The 22109-nt window shown below is 31.7% G+C and overlaps 3 protein-coding genes and 1 long non-coding RNA gene across 4 annotated transcripts; 3 read left to right on the forward strand and 1 right to left on the reverse strand.

The window, feature by feature from the left end:
• Positions 1-1227: 1227 nt before the first annotated feature.
• On the forward strand, positions 1228-3596 carry LOC121212662 (uncharacterized). The gene is made up of 2 exons (XR_005907918.1): positions 1228-1312; positions 3310-3596. It is a non-coding gene; the product is annotated as an uncharacterized lncRNA (long non-coding RNA).
• Positions 3597-5791: 2195 nt separating this feature from the next.
• On the forward strand, positions 5792-11089 carry LOC107939453 (calcium-dependent protein kinase 17). The gene is made up of 8 exons (XM_016872784.2): positions 5792-6651; positions 7425-7568; positions 8617-8769; positions 8856-8971; positions 9276-9443; positions 9548-9675; positions 10006-10105; positions 10533-11089. The coding sequence occupies exons 1-8, from the start codon at positions 5970-5972 to the stop codon at positions 10623-10625; spliced, it is 1584 nt and encodes a 527-aa protein (XP_016728273.1). The 5' UTR covers positions 5792-5969; the 3' UTR covers positions 10626-11089.
• A 946-nt stretch (positions 11090-12035) lies between these two features.
• Positions 12036-12794, forward strand: LOC107939473 (splicing factor 3B subunit 6-like protein). Its single transcript, XM_016872809.2, has one exon. It carries the CDS (start codon positions 12302-12304, stop codon positions 12674-12676), a length of 375 nt encoding a protein of 124 aa, XP_016728298.1. The 5' UTR covers positions 12036-12301; the 3' UTR covers positions 12677-12794.
• Positions 12795-13656: 862 nt separating this feature from the next.
• On the reverse strand, positions 13657-20907 carry LOC107939443 (protein CLT1, chloroplastic). The gene is made up of 10 exons (XM_016872775.2): positions 20295-20907; positions 17526-17671; positions 17020-17057; positions 16414-16529; positions 15519-15618; positions 15406-15441; positions 15270-15320; positions 14748-14874; positions 14340-14465; positions 13657-14139 (listed from the first exon to the last, which is right to left on the reverse strand). Exons 1-10 carry the CDS (start codon positions 20723-20725, stop codon positions 13973-13975), a joined length of 1338 nt encoding a protein of 445 aa, XP_016728264.1. The 5' UTR covers positions 20726-20907; the 3' UTR covers positions 13657-13972.
• Between the last annotated feature and the right edge of the window lie 1202 nt (positions 20908-22109).

Genomic DNA, 22109 nt, shown 5'->3' on the forward strand with positions numbered 1-22109 from the left:
TCTTTGGTAAGTAGTCGTACAGTCAGAAATGATGGGGTTTTGTTCTTGAAAGTATGTTATGGAAACATATTAGTTGGATTTCTCTTGGTCGAGAGATGTTATAAGTATAGTTATACTGATTAATAAAAAGACCACATCTATGAAGTTGGAATCATTTGATTCATGTTAGTAAAGTTTCTAAACAGTTGATGATCAGAGTATAGAAATGTGGCTATAAGTGGTAAATTAAACAAGTACAACATGATTCGACTTTTAGTTTGGAATTGCAGGGAGGATTTGATTTCTGGTTTCTGTTACTATTAATTCAGAGTAAGATTTCAGTACTGAGAAACTCTGGGTATACAGAGAATTGAGTACAGAGTTCACAGCAGTATCTTGTTTATTCGTTCAAAGGATGCCGAATTGTCTATAGGGTAAAGCCGAATATCAAATGTATTCGAGATTATTATTGTCAGTGATGACAGTGGGAAGAAAATGAGAAAGGACTGTTATGAATTTCGTATCGGGATGTCTCTCATTTCCAGGAAAAAGGAGAGATGCAAGTTGAATTGTGAAAGATTGATATGGAAGTCTGCATGATTATTTTAGTATGTACAGATATATTATTCAACAGATGTGACTGAGTTGTATGTTTCTGAGTTTATAGCTCCAAGAATGTCAGTCTCCAGTGTTTCAAATTGAGCTCCGAGGTTTATACCTCAACTATGGAAAAGCTATAGAAAATCTTGAGTATGAGCTTGTGCGGAGTTGTTTTATAAGTTGTGAGAAAACGATATAAGTGACTCGTGAAAGTAGAGAACAACTTTTCCTGGTAAGATTTTCGGTGACGAAAATCCCTAAAGGGGGGAAGAAATGTAACAGCCTGATTTTGGGCCTAGTCAGAACAGTGGTTTCGAGACCGCTATTTCAAGGCCAAATAAAATTATTTTAGTATTATTTTATGTGTTATAATATGATTTTATAAGTGCATGTTAATTTTGGTATATTAATTTTAGCGATTTCTAGTCCAATTTCGAAAAAGGACTAAATCGCGTAAAAAGTAAAAGTTGTGTTTTAATACCTAAAGGTGTTAAATTACCTTGCATCTTAAATTGGGGGTCTTTAAAGTGAAATTAGGCCATTGAAAGTGTGATGGCCGGCCATGGGAGACAAAATAGTTGAAAAGTCAAAATTAGACAAAATAGTTTTATTATTAACAAATAAAAAAAAAGAAAAAGAAAAAGCTATCATTTTTCTCTTCCCCTTCACCGAAATATGCAGCAAAGAAAGGGTTTTGAAGCTGGAAAATTTCAGCAACATATTTCCCTTGCTTGTAAGTGATTTTAATGTCTTTGCTTGATGATTTTTGTATTTTTGGAACCCCTAAAGCATAAGCTTTCATAAGAGGGGATTATTTTGCAAAATGATGAAGAGTCTAAGGTTTTACCATGAGAGTAAATGTGTTGTTTGTTGTGTTTTTATGGAAGATTATGAGTCCTAGTTGTCTAATAAACAACTTTTGTGAAAGAAATTGCATGAAAATACCTTAAAAGGGGGTAAATTGCTAAGTTGTAAAATGAGTTGTAAATGTGTAAAATAGTTGAAATTATGAGTTGCTATAGTTATGAAAATGGTTCATCTAGACTCAAGGAGTACAGTAATGTGATAAAAATTAATTTACGAGCATTGGGGCAAAAGTGCAAATATGTAAAAGTTTAGGGGTCAAAATAAAAATTTGTAAAAATATGATTTGTAGACCCATATGAATATTGTGACTGATTGGTAGGCTAAATGTGATGTTATAGATGATGAAAATTGAGATTTGGACCTAGAACGGAAAGAAATCGATTTATGGACGAGTATGTCTTTTCACCTTTGTGGTATCGAGGTAAGTTCATATGTAAATAATGTAGCATAATTGTTATTTTTAAGTTATTGATGTTAAATATATGATATGCTGATTTTTATCATGAAATATATGCTTTGTGATTATTTTCGAATAAAATGCAAGTTATGTGTATTATCTGTTAAATATAAAGTGCTACCGAGTATTGGTTTCGGTATTTTACGGAAGATGGCAAGGATATGTGTTCGAGGAAAATCCCGTTTGAACCTTAGGAATAGATTAGGATACAAGTGACATGTCACTAGGATGGTTGAGCATCTGAACTCGTTGAGTTGAGTCCGAGTTCACTTATGGATGCGAATGTTCGAACTCGTTGAGTTGAGTCTGAGTCCGTGAGATGTAACTAGGCATCCGAGCTCGTTGAGTTGAGTCCGAGTTCACTTATGGATGAGAACGCCCGAGCTCATTGAGTTGAGTCTGAGTTCACTTATGGGCGGGTTACATGGTAGCTTGGCTACTTATGTGGCACTTATGTGCAAACTTTCCATGTATCCGAATTATATTCCGATGTGTTCAACGGGTAAAATTCTACTCAAATGGTGGAATACTCGAGATGAAAGGGACGTATTGGTAAATGTTGTGAAATGGATACTTTGAACAGGTATGTACTTAACCCTTGGGTTGAAAACTCGACATAACAACAATATGGTAAGATGGTAAATGAAAATGTGATATGAATGTCTCGGTGATGATTATACAAACGATGTTGTATTAATTTTGTGAACAATGATCATAAATGAGTAATTTAGCCTTGACAGATTTGAGCTACTGCAGTAGTGTAACTTTGAAAATACACTAAAAATAGTGGAAAATGAGTTAGAGGCAGAATAATATATGGGATTAAAGCTCAATGAGTCTATTTTCACATGAAAGAAATAGGGGAAGAAAAAGAATTCCATATTGTGTGATATTTGAATTCTTGTGAAACAGGGTCTGAATGAATTCGAGATCCCCTGTCCTAACTTTAGAAATTCACCAAAAATTGTAAAAAAATTATTAAGAGTTATATCTTACATGCATAGATTCCTTATTAAGTATATTTTTATGGGAAATAAACGGCATGGTCGTTGGAATTTTTTACAGGGAGAAATTCGGTTTGTAGTGCACAGGGGTCATAGTGGTCATACCCTAAAATAGGGGAGACTTTAACTAATAAACTGTACTATTTGGCTTAACCAAAAATTCTGGAAATTTTATGGAAGAAAGGAAAATAAGACTAGTTTCAGGGAAAATTAACGGAACTTAATTCGGAGTTTCGTAGCTCCAGATATAAATAATTTAGTGACTGTTGCTCAGGAAGACAGCTTGTAGTGAACTTGAGAATATGTTGTAAACATTGATAAAACAAGTTAATGAGTTGCTTATTGTTTTCATATGAACTTACTAAGCGAAAGCTTACCCCCCTTCTTTCCCATGTTTTTTAGAGTTTCCAGGTTAGCTCGGGTTGGAGGCCGTCAGAGATATTATCACCCTATCGAGTTAACGTTATCGGAGTAAGTAAACTCAAGTGATTCGAGTCTATGGCATGTATAGGGTTTTAATGTGAGTATGTAATATTATGATTTAGCCAAAGGCATTGGCTTGTTATTAAGGTAGTATTAGTTATGTAAATTGACTTATGTCGGCTAATATCGTTATGGGCCCATATGATTATTCTTATGCATTTATGTTATTATTTCTTGTGATGTGGCTTACAACATGTATGCCTAGAGATTGAATTGAGATTCATTGATGAGCTAGTAACTAATGCAGGATTAAGTGATTGGTAAATAGTTAATAATGCTTCATGAATGGTTTGTGATGTAATGATAGTTATGTTTAGTATGTGGTAATGATATGGGAAAATTCTATAATATTTATTGCATAAGAAAATAACTTGAGCATAACATGTTTGTAGATGTTTAAGAGCTCATTTATGTCACGTTGTATGTTTTTGGATAAGTATGTATCTATGCATATGGTGTGAGAGTGATAAAAGGCCTAATAATTAGCCTATTTCTGGCCACACGGCCTGAGCACATGGGCGTGTGAAGCCTTAACGCAAGAGATTCTTTTTAAGTTTTTTCATGAGTTCTCGATTGGGTCCCGAACCACTCCAGATGTATGTTTTGGGCCTCGTAAGCCCGTATATGGGACAGATTGTATGTGAAAAGAAAAGTTTTTAACTATTTGAGATTTCATGGCCCTGTTTAGTATGAAAGTGTTAGTAAAAGTCAAGTAGCACCTCGAACCCCGTCCCGGCGTCGGATGCGGGTGAGGGGTGTTACAGGACTGTTAAAATTTCAACGGCATTTTGTGTTTACTTTGTTGTCTAGCATGGACAAGTTTTCTAAATTTTTTTTGAACTTTTTTGGACTTTGTTGATTTTTTTAATCACTTTTATTAATTTTTTATTTTTTATGAATTATACGCGGACTACCATGCTAGTGGTCACATTAATGCCATTAAAATTTTAATAGTTTAATCAATTTTCCTATAAAAAAGCAAGCAATTTGACTACAATTTGAAAGTTGAGGGCTAAAATGACCCCTAAAAAGAATAAGGACCAAAATGATAAAATGAGCAAACATTAGTGGCTAAATTTATCTTTATGCCAATTATTTTTTTATAACTCTTTGTTTTAAATAAAAAAAATCTTTCAATCATTAGATATATATTAATATAAACAAGATTTTAAATAAACATGATAGAAATATCAGACCGATTCAAAAATTCACATACATAATTTGTATGAATAAAAATATAAAATATGATAATTAAATCGTTAAAATATTAATCATAGAAATATGCTAAAATTAACCACCACTCAATTGATCTCTTTTGAAAATAGATTAGCTTTAAATAGATTTAATTAATTTGTTAAAAAAAATACTGTTGAAAACTAGAAATATAGTAATAATAGGATAATAATCAATTAAGTGGTATTATTGATTTTCGATTTAATTAATTTGATTCCATAGTTAATAATAATTAAATAATTGAAATTTTATAAAAATTAATTTAATAGTTAATTTTTTATTAGTTTCGAATAAATTATTTAAGAGTAAACTATTAAAATAGTCATTTATGTTTGCTTCAGGTTACATTTTAGTCACTTATATTTAAAATTTTATATTTTATTCACTTACGTTATTGTTCGGTCACGAAATGGTCATTTTGCCGTTAAGATCCGTTACCTTTCAAACGGTAGTTCAACATGGCAGTTAAAATGGGTTTTACTTCTCATTGGCATTTAAAACTTATTTTAACGTTACATCGGATTGCCGATTGGGAGGTAACAAATCTTAATGATAGAGGGATTATTTCGTAACAAAATGATAACACAAGTGACTAAAATGTAATATTTCAAATAAAAGTGACTAAAATATAATTTGAGATAAATAAAAGTGACTATTTTAATAGTTTAGCCAAGACTATTCTGTTTACGGTCCACTAGAAAGAATACCATTAATAAATTTCGTTGTATTTCCAACTGATACTAAATGAAAAAAGGTTAAAATATTTTATAAGTTTCTATACTCTTCATAAATTTAGAATTTAATTTTTATATTTTTAAAATTTAAAAATTTAGGTCTAATTATTAACACGGCTAAAATTTGTTAAATTCAAATTTATTACAATATCATTATTTTGGTTACATTATTATCGAGTGAATTATTTTTTTCATTCAAAATGTCACACTAATAAATTTAACAAAAAAATTTAACCGTGTTAATTACGAAGCTTGAATTTTAAAATCCAAAAAATAAAGAGACTAATCTTCTAAAATTGAAAGTATAGAAATTAAATTCTAAAATTGTATAGAAAATAAGGACCTATAACATATTTTACCAAAAAAATAACTAATAACTGTAATTTTTTAAATTTAAATCCTAAAATCTCTCACCATCAATCCCATATAGTATCTATACACCAAATTCCAAGCTGTTTTTACTTTTCGTTTCAACTCCATATTTCTTCGTAATAAACCCCATTTTTTTTCTTCAACCATATCGGGAATTACCAAAAAAAAAGAAGAAGAGAATAACAATTCCCCGCCAAATTTAAGTATCACCGCCGTCTCCGTTCACCTCATTTTTCCGAAATGGGAAACTGTTGCACTCGCGGAGACGGCAGCGATAAGCTAGAAAAAGCCGCCGCAGGATACGGCAATAGCGACGCGGATCCCACCGTTACTTCACAACAAACTTCTTATAGAACGGCACCGTCGTCTCAAGGAGCTTCCACCGTCGGTAAACAATCAAAACCTGCACCGATGGGGCCGGTTTTAGGTCGACCAATGGAGGATGTTAAAGCCACTTACACCATCGGAAAAGAACTAGGTTGTGGTCAATTTGGGATTACCCATTTATGTACCCATAAAACGACAGGCGAGCAGTTCGCTTGTAAGACGATAGCGAAACGGAAGCTATCGAGCAAAGAGGACGTGGAGGATGTACGGCGGGAGGTTCAAATAATGCATCACTTGACGGGACAACCTAATATCGTGGAATTGAAAGGGGCGTATGAGGATAAACACGCCGTTCATTTGGTGATGGAATTGTGCGGCGGCGGGGAATTGTTCGATCGGATTATTGCTAAAGGGCATTATACCGAACGGGCAGCGGCGTCTTTGCTTCGGACGATTATGCAGATCGTTCATACGTTTCATTCAATGGGGGTTATACATAGGGATCTTAAGCCTGAAAATTTCTTGTTGTTGGGCAAAGAAGAGAATTCTCCCCTTAAAGTAACTGATTTTGGTCTATCAGTGTTTTTTAAGCCAGGTAACTTTTTTTGTCGGTTTATATATGGTATTAATATGGGTCGGATAAAGATGAGTTGGGTTGAGTTTATATTAATTTATGCATGGTGTTTATATGGGATGAATTGGTTAGGTTAATACGGGTCAGGTAGCGATGAGTTGGGTTGAGTTCGGATTAATTTATGCATGGCATTTATATGAGTTAGATTGATTTGAGTTGATTAGGCTTAATGCTAATGTTGTATGTATACTTATCCATTTTTTATATTTTTCTTCCTTTAGTTGGATTTAATTAGGTCAATTTTATGCATGGTATTAATACAAGTTGAGTAGAGTTAAGCTGGATTAGGTTTGGCTGCCGATTGAGTCTTAGCTTAATTGATATGAGCATTGTTGTTAATATAGAAGAACGTGAGTTTGGGTGCGCTGATACGTATTATTCTCCTATTAATGGGTTGAGAAGGGCTATGAGTAGTTCTAGACATTATATAAAAAAGAATAGATATGATCAGAACTTATAATGAAATTGTTAAAAAAATAGATTGAGTTTAATTAAGGTTGGTCTTAGAGAAGTGACAATGGTTTCGGCCCTTAAAATGAAAAAAATATACTTTTGACTTATTAAATTTTATAATTTTTATTTTTAAAAATGATAAAATTACACTTTAATTTCTGTTAAAATGATAAAATTTTGATTTAATCTTTTAAAATTTTTATATTTTCATATATAATGATAATTATATACACTTTATGAAATGAAAATAACCTATAGTGTTTTGGCTTGGTTTAAAACAGATGAAATATTTAAAGACATAGTTGGGAGTGCATATTATATAGCACCTGAAGTTTTAAAGAGGAAATATGGACCTGAAGCCGATATTTGGAGTGTTGGTGTCATGTTGTACATTCTTCTTTCTGGCGTTCCTCCTTTTTGGGCCGGTAAGCTTAGTTATGATGTTTTTAGAATCGAATAGGTGGTTAAATTAATAAGATTATTGTTTGGTCGATTTGATAAGTTTAATTAAAAGATTATAAAAATTAAAAAAATTATATATTAAAAAATTAATGAAAATTCAGTTCAATCAATCCGTGTCATTTTTCAATTTAACTTATAGAATCGATATACTAACCCTAAACTTTAATATTTTATTTAATATTTAATAATTGTATATATCTTTTACAATTTTACTATCATTATATCATTTTTTTCCTTTTATTAAATCTAAAAATGCACAACATATTTTTTAAATATTTATATTATAGTATATTTAATTTTTCAATATGATATATATAAATTACATAATATATAAAATAAAATAAAAATTAACATGCTATAAACTTGAAAATGGGTTGGGTTCAAGTTTTGAATATTGAAACCCGAGATTAGCTCATATTTTAAGCGGATCTAATTATCTTAACTAAGCCTATCTTCGAGTATAATATTTATGCACTTAGATGCAGTGGCGGAGCTGAAGGGGGGCTGGCAGGGCCTCGACCCCTTAAAATGGAGAATTTTCTATTTAGACATTTTATAATTTATAAAATTTTAAATTAGTAACAGTAAAATTGCACATTGGTCCCAAAAAATAAAATTGTTTTAATCCTTTAAAAATTATAAAAATATATACTATTAATATGGTAAAATTATATTTTCACTATCGTAAAAGTATACAATTTAATTTTGTCCCCTTCCAAAAAAATTTTTTAACTCCGCCACTACTTCGATGATAGGAGCGGAGAAAATAGGGCAAGCAATGAACAGGGGCCCAAAATGCAAAATTCACTATATAACCTTTCAAAATTTTTAAAAATAAAATCATAAATCAATATAATGATAAAATTACACTTTTAACTCCTTGAAATTATTTATTTATTTTTTCTCTTAAAACAATTTTCTGATTTCCGTCCCTAAATCTTTAACAGAACTACTCTAACTTATATAATTAATTATATTTACTACTAATATTGTTTTTGTTTTGAATTTTAGAATCGGAAAATGGGATATTCAATGCAATAATAAAAAGCCACGTGGATTTCTCGGGCAAACCATGGCCGTCGATTTCACATCAAGCAAAAGATCTTGTGAAGAGGATGCTAAATCCAGATCCCAAAAGGAGGTTAACAGCTGCCCAGGTTCTAAGTAAGTGTATTTTATGTACGTACGTACGTACGTATGCATGCATGTCCTAACATACATTGATCCATGTATGTGAAAATTAACAACAGGTCATCCATGGATTAAAGAAGATGGTGAAGCACCTGATACACCACTTGATAATGCAGTGCTAAGCAGGCTCAAACAGTTTAAAGCAATGAACCAATTCAAGAAAGTTGCTTTGAAGGTACTATTTCAAAGCTTAGAATTTTTCTTTTTTATGAAATTCCCTTATTTAATATTATTTTCTGACATATTTATGAATAAAGTACGACAATATGATACTTCAAGAACTTTATATAGAAAAGAAAAAGAATTAAATATATTTATGTATACATGTCTGTAGAATTTTTTTTTTTGAAATAAATTGAAATTTTTAATTACACCTCAAATTTTTAATAAAAAATTATTAATTATTTCAAAATTTTAATAATTTTAATTAAACATTTAATTTTTTTCTGATATAATTTTTTTTTCTATGAAATTAATAGGTGATTGCAGGGTGTTTATCTGAGGAAGAAATAAGGGGATTGAAAGAAATGTTTAAGGCAATGGATACAGATAACAGTGGAACCATAACACTTGAAGAACTCAGGCAAGGTCTAGCTAAACAAGGCACTAAATTATCTGAATATGAAGTTAAACAACTCATGGAAGCTGTAAGTATACTCTCTTTAATATAATTATCCCTAAATCATTTTCTTGTTTGTTCGGGTTTAACCGATTTAACCGACTTCTTCTTTGTATGTGTGTATGTATATAGGCTGATGCAGATGGAAATGGAACAATAGACTATGATGAGTTCATAACAGCAACAATGCATATGAACAGAATGGATAGAGAAGAACATCTCTACCATGCTTTCCAGCACTTTGATAAAGACAACAGCGGGTATTTATTTATTTTTTTCAACTTTAGGGTACACTATACCTATACCTAATGTACTTAAACTATTAGTAAATTTCGTCATGACCATGGAACTATTCTAAAGTTTTCATTCAATATATGTTTACTAAATTAAATGGAACTTTATTTAGTAATTATTTTACAAATTTTTAAAGTTGAGTTATTAAAACATAAATTCGTTAATAAATTAGTGATCTTGAATGTAGTTTACCCTTTAATTTAACAATTTCTTTTTTTATTTGTATATATTTATTTCTTCTCAATTTTATTTTTAAAAAACTGCATATATAATTTTATATGGCTACTTTTGTTTAGGTATATTACGACAGAAGAACTAGAGCAAGCTCTACGTGAATATGGCATAAATGATAGTACAGACATCAAGGAAATCCTTTCTGAAGTTGACGCTGACAATGTAAGCTGTTCTTTCTATATATATATATAAACACAAACCATTAACAAGTTTAATATACACTTCAGAGCAGTTTTTACCCTATCTGGACCACTTCGAGCTCAACCCAAATGAGCTTGAAAAGATGACTTTCAAAAATTTCGAATCACGATTTAATCTAGTTTATGAGCACCTCTATCTATTACATCTTAATCTCATTTGTCTTTATTTACATGTGATAGGGGTGAGTTTTAGTAAGAGGGTAAGAGTAGAGGTAGTTCAATGATTGAAGTCGAGATTGATGTAAACTAAAGATTTGAACATAAATTTTGTCATTTTTATGGATAATCCAATTGATTTCCTATGTGATAAGAACTATTTACTAATTAATTTTCGGGTTTGATGTTGAATGACATAAATTAATTACAAAATGTTTTCGACATATTTGCAGGATGGAAGGATAAACTATGACGAATTTGTGGCAATGATGAAAAAGGGAAATCCCGAACCGAACCCGAAGAAGAGACGCGATGTAGTCGTTTGAGCGTTTTCACCGTGGGGTTAAAATGGAGGAGAAACAAAAGAAGGAAAATTCGATGTGAATTTTTTTTTGTTGAATCACAGGCTCGTGCGAGAATGGAAAAGCTTACGTAAAAAAGAAACAAGATAGCATGCATGCATGCATGTAAATCATCAAAAAAAAAAATTTCTCGTAAAGGGCACTTAATTTTTTTATACATCGATTTTATATTCGATGTATTGGCCGTTGGCAACCACCGTATATAAATTTTATTAATCAGTAGTGGATCAAATTATACCATCTTATTAAAAATAATGTTATATTTAGAAAGTGAAATAATTAGGTGATATAATTTGATTTCTTGAGTTTATATAAATTAATTAGGTGGTACAATGGGGGGAATAGTGAAATTTGATGGGTGGAAATTTGTAAATGAAAAAAAAAAAAAACTATGTTGCTTAATGGATAGGAGATTTGAGTATTTATTTATTTTATTTCCATTTTATTATTACCACTTGAAAATTTATATTGTTTTTTATGAATTTTATAAATATAATTGTATATTTTACAAAATAAATTCAAGTTAAGAAATTTGTATTAGCATATATAAAGTTTGATTAATATCAAAATTGTATTATATTTAGGTTTAATGATATTATAAACTCCGAACTTTAAAAAAAGATCAACTAAGTCTCTCTGAACTTTTTGCACCCAGTTGTTTGTTGAAGTCAATTTGGGTGTAAAAAGTTCAGAGGGGTTTAATTAGTTTTTTTGAAAAATTTTGAGGGCTTATTTTACCAACAAGCCTAATAGTTAATTCAAAAAGATTTTGTTATCCAAGATCAACAACTAGAAAATGTCAGCAATTTAACAATTTATTATGCAACAAATCAACAAAAATCAACACTTCAAATTTATGTGCTTAACAACAATTAGGAGTGTAAATTGAACACTGGTACTCACAAACTATTCAAGTAGCTCGAGCTATTAATTGAGCTGATTCGAACATCGCAAGCCTAATTGAGCTTTTCACTTTAATATATTTTTATTTTTTTATATTTTGAAATTATATTTTTATCCTTATTATGTATAAAATGTTACAAATAAGCTTGAGATTGAATACGAACTACCTTAATTAAGCTTGTGCTTATGAACATTAATAAATGAGCTTAATCAAGCTTGAGCTCAAATAGTTTGATTATGTCTCAAACTCAGCTCGAGTTTGAATATGAACTAGCTTAATCAAGTTTTGAGTTTAAGGAAATTAATAAACAAGTTTAATCAAGTTTGATGTCAACTAACTTGATAATATCTCGAGCCAAACTCAAGCTTAGGAATTGATGTTTAAGTTGAGCTTAAGCTTGCTACTATTCAACTTCGGCTTGGTTCGATTACACCTGTACCAGCGACTAAATTAATCTTTTAATTTTAGTATGGTAAAAGGATTAAATTCTATTAAATTAAAATAAAGGTACTAATTTCATCATTTTTTAAAGTAAATGGATGAATTTCGGATTAGTAAAAAAAAAACCGATTAGGCCTCTTTCGAGCCCATATAATTTAATGGACTATTTAACACCCAAATCCTTCCATTCATAAAAATCCCACCACGGCGCTCCGCCTATAATTCCACCCTTCAAATCCCCAATTTGTTTCTTCAATTTCCTTCACCTCTCTACCCATTTTCTCCTCCGTCGAAAATGGCAACAATAAGTCTCCGCAAGGCCAACACTCGGCTGCCGCCGGAAGTCAATCGTGTGCTCTACGTTCGTAACCTTCCATTCAACATATCAAGCGAGGAGATGTACGATATCTTCGGCAAATACGGAGCCATCCGCCAAATACGTATCGGAACGAGCAAAGAAACCCGCGGCACCGCTTTCGTGGTCTACGAGGATATCTACGATGCCAAAACGGCGGTGGATCATCTATCGGGTTTCAATGTAGCGAATCGGTACTTGATCGTGTTGTATTACCAGCAAGCTAAGATGAGCAAGAAGTTCGATCAGAAGAAAAAGGAAGAGGAAATCGCTAAGATGCAAGAGAAATACGGCGTTTCTACTAAAGATAAGTGAAATCTAAATATATCTTGGGTTTCGTTGTTGTTTTTTTCCCCTTTTGATTGGGGAATTTAGGGTTTTGTATGAACTATTGGAATTAACGACCTAATATGATAATCGCATATGTTTGCTATTCTGTGTGGTAATGAACTAGCTTTAGATTGGCTTTGTTCTTATTAGGTAATGGATTTCAATTGTGTGTTATAAGTAGCATGCCAAATTAGATGGGGAACAACACCCGATTGAACAAAGTAATAGTTACAATATCATTTGTATTTCTTGAAATACCTGAATTGATTGATTTGAACTTAACCTGATTCCAACTTATCTAAAATGAGTTTAATTGAATTTTAAATTGCGATAAATATCAAAATTATACATCAACATTGATCTATGTATTGTTTTTAAACATAAAATTTTGATACATTATCGAAGACTATTTTATGATAATATAAACAATCAATATGAAAAAGTGTTTTTAGGTTAAATTTTTTTTGAAGATGTATTTTTTTCTAAAAAAGTAGCTTGTTTAGGAGTGTTTTTATCTTCAACATTACTTTTTAGAAATAATACTAAACACACCTTAAGACATAATTTAATTTAATAATACTTCTCAAAAGTGCTTTTAGAAGAAGCTAAAATTTACTTTTGGGTCAATTTTTGAATTGGGAAAAGTATTTTTTTCTCTTAAAAAGTAACTTGTTTAAGATCGTTTTTATCTCAAAAGTATTTTTTAAAAATAATATTAAACACACTCTAAGTATTTGTATTTATTTTTTTAAATATGTACAATCAAATTAAAATTAAAATTTTATAGATACATGAACTATAATTCAAGTTTTATAGGTATAATTATAATTCATATATAATTTTGATATTTACATCTTTTAAATTAACGGAACTTAAAAATTAATGCAATTGGCACAACTTGATAGGTACAAAGAAATACAAGTAAACCCACCTTTAGGGCTTCATATCGTCTAATGATCTGTGAGTTGTAAAACGAAGGTTGCTTTTCTCTTATTAAGCACACCCTTTTGGAAGGGCAAAACAATTTAACCTCCGAAACGGATAATAGAGACGGTATTTTGTTAAATCTTATATTTCTCAAACCACTAAATTTGACTGTCTCTCTCACCAAAACATCGCTCGTTTTTTCTTTACCCTGTTCCTTTGTTACTTTCACTAGTAGAAAAATGATACAACAACAAAATTTTATTTCATCTTACCTTGTCACCTCCTTGCTCGACGATCGGATTCCCAAAGGAGAAAAATGACAAGTGATGATCTAACAATGGCTTCCCTCACATTCTAGCTGGATGGTGATGGTATGGCACTGGAGGAATCAGATGGTGACCAAGCATAGATAAGCAACCCCATAACTAGGATGATTGCTCCTGCAACGAAACCGGCTGGAAGCGACGAAGCAACACCGAGATACGGCAACGGTAATGTGAAGATGTAAACTGAAATCGGCACTGCAATGTAGGGTTGTGCAATAGATATTCAATCATACAAACCAACAGTAGATGTGTTATATATTGAAGACAATGCAAAGCTTCAGGTTCGAATCCTGTGATTATATTGAAGACGTGGACAGTTTGGACATAGATAGTTGCCTGCAACTAAGGGAACTGATATCTCGAAAAAAGGATGACGGAGGAAAATGAAAATTTACCTGAAAAAGTGGATGCAAGTGAGGAAACAACAGCAGAAGATATCTTGAGAAGATGTAGCAATGCTATGTTGAAACCCATGTTAACGATAATGAACAGCAAAGGTAGTAGCGGGGCACCATCACATCCTGCGATGAGCGGAATTTTAAAGTAAAATCAATCACTTCCTCCATTGAAGACATAAAACCAGTCACAGCACAAGGCTTGTGTTGAAACAGAATGGTAATATCTATGGATTCAAGCCCTCTACTGGTGCAAGAATCTCGTAAAAATATGACCCTCAAAAGTCTCTCTAAATATATGGAACTTTAGAAAAAGTTGAACATATTTGTGTTGAGCACATACATCATGTCTGATACTCATACTCGAGTCCAAATAGGATATTAGATAATGAAATATTTGTGGCTTACCAGTTGAAAGCGTACCACCCATGTTCAAGAAACAAGCTGCACCATCTTTAAGATAGTTTGGAAGCTGACTAAATGGAATACCCCAAAGTTTTGATAAAAAGGGTAGGAGTAGGCAAATGAATAAGGCCTGCACTAAACATGGTACAATCACGCTTTAACATCCACCAAAGATCCATAATAAAAAGACCGCTTAAAAAAGATTGTAAATAAATGGGATAATATAATTTTTTACCCTTGAGCTAGGTCCATTTTGATCTTAGAACTTGGCAACTCAATTCATTTTGGTCCCTAAACTTGGATTTTGTCAAAGATTTGATGATGTGAACAGCGTTAATGGAACAAAATGAGATCAGACGGATTGAGAACTGATTGATATAACAATCCGAATAAAGGGGTTGAACCAATTGACTTGAAAACTGCTTGAAATTATTATATTTTTCAAGTTCAAGGACCAAAATGTATCTAATTGTTAAACCCTAAATAAATACTTAACATTGTTGTAACTCAGTACTTAATACTTACTTGAAATGCAGATCCATAGGAATTTACAACAAATAGATCCACTGAACCACCCTGCAAAAAATGCAAGAAAATGAGCCTTTTAAGTTCGGTTTTATCAAGAGGGTACAGGGAGCTTTTGAAAGGTTAAACATCGTACTTTTAATCGCTTTTCGGCATCCAAAAATATTACTTCCTGCAAATGATTAAAATATAATGAGTTACATTAACTTGCACATGATTAGCTAAGATTTCACTGAGAAATTCAACAACCTTCAGCACAGTATCAGCTGCTTGCAACAAAAAAGAAACTATCATCATTAGACTCCAAAATATGCCAGCTTCCTTCAATGAATGACCAGAGCTGGATCCACTGCAGAAGTAAATGTAAGCAGTAAAAATGTCTCAGTGTAATGCATAAGAGCGATCTTTACAAGACATTATAAAAAAGAAGCAACTGTGTTTCAAATCACCATTATTGAGGCTCCTAAGAATGGGCAGCCAGGGCAGTTCCTACCAGACAGGTTGCCCCATCGAAATGGAGATTGATATTTGAAAAAAATCTAATTAATGTCAGCAACTATAATGCATATTTGCTCAAATGTGTAAACTTTCACTGCTTTTCATAAGACTACGCTACTTCTCATACGACTGCAATTAACTTCACGGTAAAAGTACCATGGAGGCGCTTATACTAGAAATCGATTGCATTTTTCTTCTCTATTCAAAAAATGGACAAATTAGTCCCTGTAGGTTAGATTAAATAGCAAACCGGTCCTTTTATTAAAATTTTCATCCATTTCTACTGTTAAAAACTTATCCATGTACGTCAACATGAGGTACAAGTGGCACACGATGTGTCATTGTCTTGTTATTCTGTCAATCACACTAGCTTTTAACAGTAAAAATAGATGAAATTTTTAACAAAAATGATTAATTGGCTCTTTGATCCAACGTATAAGGACCAATTTGTCCATTTTTTTGAGTAAAAGGGACAAAATACACTCTGACTTCTAACACAGGATTCTCCATGGTACTTTTACCTAACTTCACTAAAACTTGCAAATCATCAAGTATTGAGAATTCAGAGGAAACATGTAGAAACTACACCAGCAAAATTCATGGATGTGTGAAACCAAGATTACAATTAGAAAAAGTTGTAAGCTACCTTGCTACAGTTATGACAACACCAACAGTTACAAGAAAGCATCCAAGTAATTGATTTACTCTATATCTCCTCCCAAGAAAAATAGTAGACAGGAGAATTTGCCACACAAGAAATGTCTGCAGAAAGTCATAGACCAAAGTAAACTATTCAGTTCTTTGCATAAGAATTTTTAGTTTCACAAACTCTAAATGCAAAATGAAACTTATCAGATGAATATAAAATGAAGAATTTCAAGTTAGGAAAAGCTACCGGCAGAATCTTTTAGCTTCTTTACATGTACAAGTCCACATAGATGTTTTAAAGATTTTTTTTACTATTATTTCTCCCAAAAATCATTTGGTTTACAATCGCTCAGAATTGTTCTGCTTTTTTACATGTAATAAATCTACTTGGTTGGTTTGAGATTATTTTAGTTATTATTCTCTCAAATAGCTTTTGGTTTACCATATTCCTTCTGTCATTAAGGCATAGAGGTAGAGCGACAATCAACCTTCAAATCAAAGAACTTTTTGCTTTAGTAGTTAAATGACCTTTTAGGGTACCCAAAGGACAGTCTCACATTCTAAGCACCCCAACATCTGAATATAAGCAGTAAATGTTCCTTACCTGAGACAGAATTGGAATAGATGCCCCAGATAGAATTGCTGAACAAAAAAAAATGTATGTTATAAGACAATAACCAAAAACTTAGTTAAATATTAGCGTTTGAAGAGTAAAAGTACTATGAAGAACCTTGTACTAGTAGTCAGATTGCATTCTGCCCTTCCAAAGAAAAAATGAGCAAATTAGTCCCTTTACATTAGATTAAAGAAAAAACTAGTCATTCTATTAAAAATTTAATCCATTTCTATTGTTAACGTACGTCAACATGAGGCACACGTGGCACGTCATGTGTAACTGTCTGGTTATTTCATCAGTCACACCAGTTTTTAACAATAGAAATGAATGAAAATTTTAATTGAAATGGCTAGTTTGCTCTTTGTTTTAACTGTTGCCCATTTTTTTGAGTAACGGGGGTAAAATGCAATCTGACTCCTAGTACAAAGGCCTCCATGGTACTTTTACGGCGTGTGAAGTAGACAATAAAGAAAAATATCTGAGTGTAAGCTAACCTCCAGCTGCCATTCCAGTCGCAGCAGCAAGAGCCTCCAAAAGACCAATAACAAGATAAGGAGCTTTTGGCATGGAAAGCATCTCGTCTGTGACTATACCAGCATGATACCGGAGATACATTACAGAAAAGTATACAAGTACATACCTGTAAAAACAACAGATCAAAGAGTAAGAGAGGTATTACGAGGGAATAAATTTCCACTTAACAAATTTGTTGCTCTCTTGAGTTAATGGAATCCACTGATTATAAAAAAATCAGCAGCTTTTACATTCATTTAAAATGTACATTTAGATTTACTTTCCTTTTAAACTTCTAAAGAAACTGTTAAAAACTCAAGGGAGAACTTCAATTTTTTTTTCTTCAAAATAACAGAAGTTTCAGAGGTACTGTCAAACCTACACAGGCTCAATATGTTCACTGGTGTATGCATGCTTTTGTAAATGTTATTATAAACATATCATTCAAAATAGCCTAACAACATATATTTAAATCCTATAAATATATATACATATGTGTGTGTATTTGACTGTGTATAATTCTTGAATATCTGATTTGGTATTTATATTGAGGTTTCACTAACACAGACATATTTATATCAGATATAAAAACAATATCTAAGATATTTTTTCATATTTTAATACTAAAAAGTTAGTATGAATAGTGATGTTATTATTTTTATTTCAAAATATACTAAAGACTCGCACAACACTAGCATACTCAAAGTTGTTGAAGAATTTAATATCATTACTCATTGATACAAGACGTACATCTACAACAGTAATTGTTGTTGCCCTACATACAAATATACATATGTCAGTATATTTGTTTTGAGAATAATTAGAAAAGGTTTTTGATGTAGGAATACATTTTCCTCCCAAAAATTATTTAGAATTACAATTCAAACAGTTTTTTTATAAGAAATAAGAGAAAAACAAAAAATATTGAAATTTAAATTCTGAACTTATTAGATGTTATTCGTTAACTATAATTACACGAATCAACTAACCTAAACCATTAGGTTCATAAATAAAGAATATTTTGACTAGTTTCAGTAAAAAGATTTAAGGTTCTTTGTATTTGGGTATAAAGTATAAACACCACTAGTTTTGTTCAAAACCAAAGTAGACGCTGCTTGCTATATAAAAAGCCAAAAAGGAAAAGGTTACTCCAAGGCCACAGAAACCAAAATCAAATACGAAAGCTACTCGTAGATGGGGCAGTGTCAAACGTAAAGGCAAAGGTACCACCTTGACCCCACTAGGCCATCACAAGTGAAATAAGTCCAGATAATAACGGTAACATATCAGAACCTCTTTTTCTTCTATAATGGAAAAAACCATCTTTTAATTTCCTCCTCTCTTTTTCTCTTCTACAGTGGAAAATTCCTTTTTTTTTTAATGTACATCTTCCGCTTGTCAAATTGATTTTCTTCCATTTGAACTCACTAGTTGTAAAGATCAAAATGACCATTTACAATTTATTTTCTATATTTCTCTATAACCACTCAATAAAAGGCAATAAGAAGATTAAGAAACTTCAACAAAGAGCATAACATTCGTATTCAAAGTTGAAATTCACATATATGAATATAAATCATAATAGTTTCACATGATTATAGATTTTCAAGTATAGAAGACCAGCTAAAATAAGTAAAATTACTTTTAATTTTTTTTCCCTAGGCCTAAGCAGGGTCAATCAAGCAACCCAATGCTGCTTTTATAGCTTTCTACATATTCTTTTATATTCTAAAGCTAAATTCACCATTGCTCTTAAAAAAAGAATATTCTCTAATCAATTTAAGTGGGTATAAAAAACTGCCTTGTAATAATTCATCTAAGAAGCCTTTTTAAGTCACCATTGATGGTCACTAATCAACATTCTAGATTGTGCAGAACATAAAAAGATTAAAAAATATCATAACATAAAATTGACATCAAACATTTTTCTCTTGTACAAAGCAAACCTGGGGTGAAAAAATATATATATTGGATGACCTATATGAAAAAATAATCAAATTATAAAATTTGAAGTGATCACTATAATTTTTTAAAAGCAAAAGTACAACAAAATTAAAAATTTAAAGACAATGGGAGGGGACCCTGGTTACGATTTAATCAATCTTATTTTATCCAAAGCTGAATTGGGCTACCGTCCGGTCACAAAAAGAAAAAATATGTGGGTACTAAAATTTTGAACACTATTAGCTCACCTACTTTTGGAGCTGTCAGTAGTAAAAAAAAATTAAAATATGCTTAAGTCTCCTATATTTTCTCTACATTTAAAATTAAATTTTCTTACATTTTGAATTTAAAATTGCATGTCAAATTCCATTTTAATTCTTTTAATAAATTCAAAATAAAATATCACGTTAGAAAATTTAATAAAACAATTTTAAAGGGATTAAAAATTGAACCTTAATTTTTTAAATTTTGAAAATTAAAGATTAAATTTCTTAAAATAAAAATATAAAACTAAATTATAAATGTACAAATAGTATAAGGAGTTAAAACAAATTTTGACCTAAAAATAGGAAGAACGCGCGCGCACCGAACATGAAGGGTAGTTTTCGGTTACCACTATTAGCACACCTAATAAAACACAAATATTGACGTGGAAACAACGAACAATGCTCTGTCAATAGTTAAAAAAATTCCAATAACACAGCCACATTGAACAAGAAAGAAATTTTTTTATTTCTTTTTTGTTTCTTTCAGAAATAAAAAAATAAAAAATAAAGAATTTTCAATAACGACATTTTGATGGTTACCCGAATGTGGCGAGTTGAGCCAAGAAGAAAGGGTAATGCTTGAGAGGAACCAAAGCCAGCTTATACAACACCCGATTCCCTACTCCCAACACCACTGTAACCGCCACTGCTACCGCTACCGCCACCGTCCGATCCCTCTTACTATCAACCTCCACCGTTCGATCTTCAACCGAGTACGAACACGGCCCTGGTCCTTGTCCAGGTCCCGCCTTCTTCGTGCCATCTCCGCCTTCCGATCTTCCCGCCGACCTCACAGTGGCCTCCACTCTCCAACACTTCCTTGATCGCAGAGCGATTCCAAATGACGATTGGATGATGTTGTTGTAGGGACGGCGTGGAGGGAAGACCGGAAGTTTTGACTTCGTCGGCGGTTGAACCGGAATGTTCAGTACCGTAGGTCCGACTGTTAAACGGCGGTAATATGAAGTCATGTCGACTGATTTATATGTAAAACAAAGAAATTAAATGCAGAAAATCAAAGAGAAAATAAAGGATTTTTTGTTGAAGGATCAAATAATTTTGAGAAATTTGTAGCTGAGAGAGATTTCTATTGATACAAAATACATGATTTGACAATTGACATTTATAGTAGACGTACTCAAGTGAAAAGCTTTCTCTGGGAACTGTAACTCATTTCTAATTATCGTTATATTCTGTTTTGGGTAAATTCCAACTAATGTAACCAAATTGTTAGTAAATTTATATTTTGGCAATTTAACTTTAAAAAATTACAAATTAGTCATTAAACTATTCAAAAATTTTCATTTAAGTCACTTAAACGACCAAATAGTTGAATTTATGAATATAATTGTACTTATCAATTATCATGCATGTTATTTTTCAATCCAGTCTGACATCCCTAGCATATTGATAAAAAATATTCTATATATTAATATTTATTTAACGATGAAAAGTTTTTTTTACAAAAAAATGGTTAAAAAAATTTAAATTTATATCAATTTTAACAAACACGGATTAATTACTTTATTAAAATATAGAGTTCATCAAATAAATTGATATTTAACCCAACCAATCCAACCAAGTAACTCCTCTTGTTAAAATGGTAAAATAGAATTTTTGCAAAACTAACCGAAATTTCCATTTATATTATTAAAGAGGTTTTTTTTTTAAACGGTAATAGTTTTTTTTATAAAAATAATTTATTCAATAAAATTATAACAATAATAACGCTAGTAAATGAATAATAATATTATAATGATGATAGAGTTGATATTGATTAATCAACAAAGAGGAGCAAAGGTGGAGAAGGTGGTGGCCGTGATAAGTGAATCGGTATACTTGAGATTGATGGAGAGTTGAAATAAGAAAAGGATAAAGGAGAGAAGAGAATGAGAGAGGAGGTTGTAGTGCACTTAGGGTAAAAGGCTTAAGTGAGCTAAGAGTTGGAGGGAGAAAGATCCCTTGAACATTGTGTGTTGCAATATATATAGGAAGAAGGTCCCCTTGCTTGGTAGAGCTACGTCATTGACAATACGGATGGTGGTCTACCTATGTGGTTAGTTAGGTGGCAGGTCTGTTATATGTCAATTGTCATGAAGCATAGTATCTTATGGGTTTGCTATAACATTCTTTTTGTTAAAGTAATACAAGATTGTTAGGCCTCAAAAGTCTCTTGGTGATCTCTTCTTAGGGATAAGAGCATGCCGTTGATAACGGGTGACCTACTGGAAGACTCGTTGTTAGTCGATGACTTGACAGGGAAGTCAATAGGCGATCAAAGGTGAATGACCCTCTTTTGGGTGGTATGAAATATATGGGTGACTAGTCATTGGGTGACCAGCTGAGCAACCATCT

Source organism: Gossypium hirsutum, chromosome A13, assembly GCF_007990345.1.
Source record: "Gossypium hirsutum isolate 1008001.06 chromosome A13, Gossypium_hirsutum_v2.1, whole genome shotgun sequence".
Classification (NCBI taxonomy): Eukaryota; Viridiplantae; Streptophyta; class Magnoliopsida; order Malvales; family Malvaceae; genus Gossypium; species Gossypium hirsutum.

Bases quoted from the DNA above. Each gene is read 5' to 3' on its own strand.
- LOC107939453 (XM_016872784.2), top strand. From the start codon at position 5,970: ATGGGAAACTGTTGCACTCGCGGAGACGGCAGCGATAAGCTAGAAAAA. The intron at 8,972-9,275 runs GTACTATTTCAA...TGAAATTAATAG, and splicing joins TCAAGAAAGTTGCTTTGAAG to GTGATTGCAGGGTGTTTATC. The intron at 10,106-10,532 runs GTAAGCTGTTCT...ACATATTTGCAG, and splicing joins CTGAAGTTGACGCTGACAAT to GATGGAAGGATAAACTATGA.
- LOC107939473 (XM_016872809.2), top strand. From the start codon at position 12,302: ATGGCAACAATAAGTCTCCGCAAGGCCAACACTCGGCTGCCGCCGGAA.
- LOC107939443 (XM_016872775.2), bottom strand. From the start codon at position 20,725: ATGACTTCATATTACCGCCGTTTAACAGTCGGACCTACGGTACTGAAC. The intron at 15,442-15,518 runs GTTGTTGAATTT...AATCATTTGCAG, and splicing joins CAGCTGATACTGTGCTGAAG to GAAGTAATATTTTTGGATGC. The intron at 14,875-15,269 runs GTAAGTATTAAG...TGTTTAGTGCAG, and splicing joins CCTATGGATCTGCATTTCAA to GCCTTATTCATTTGCCTACT.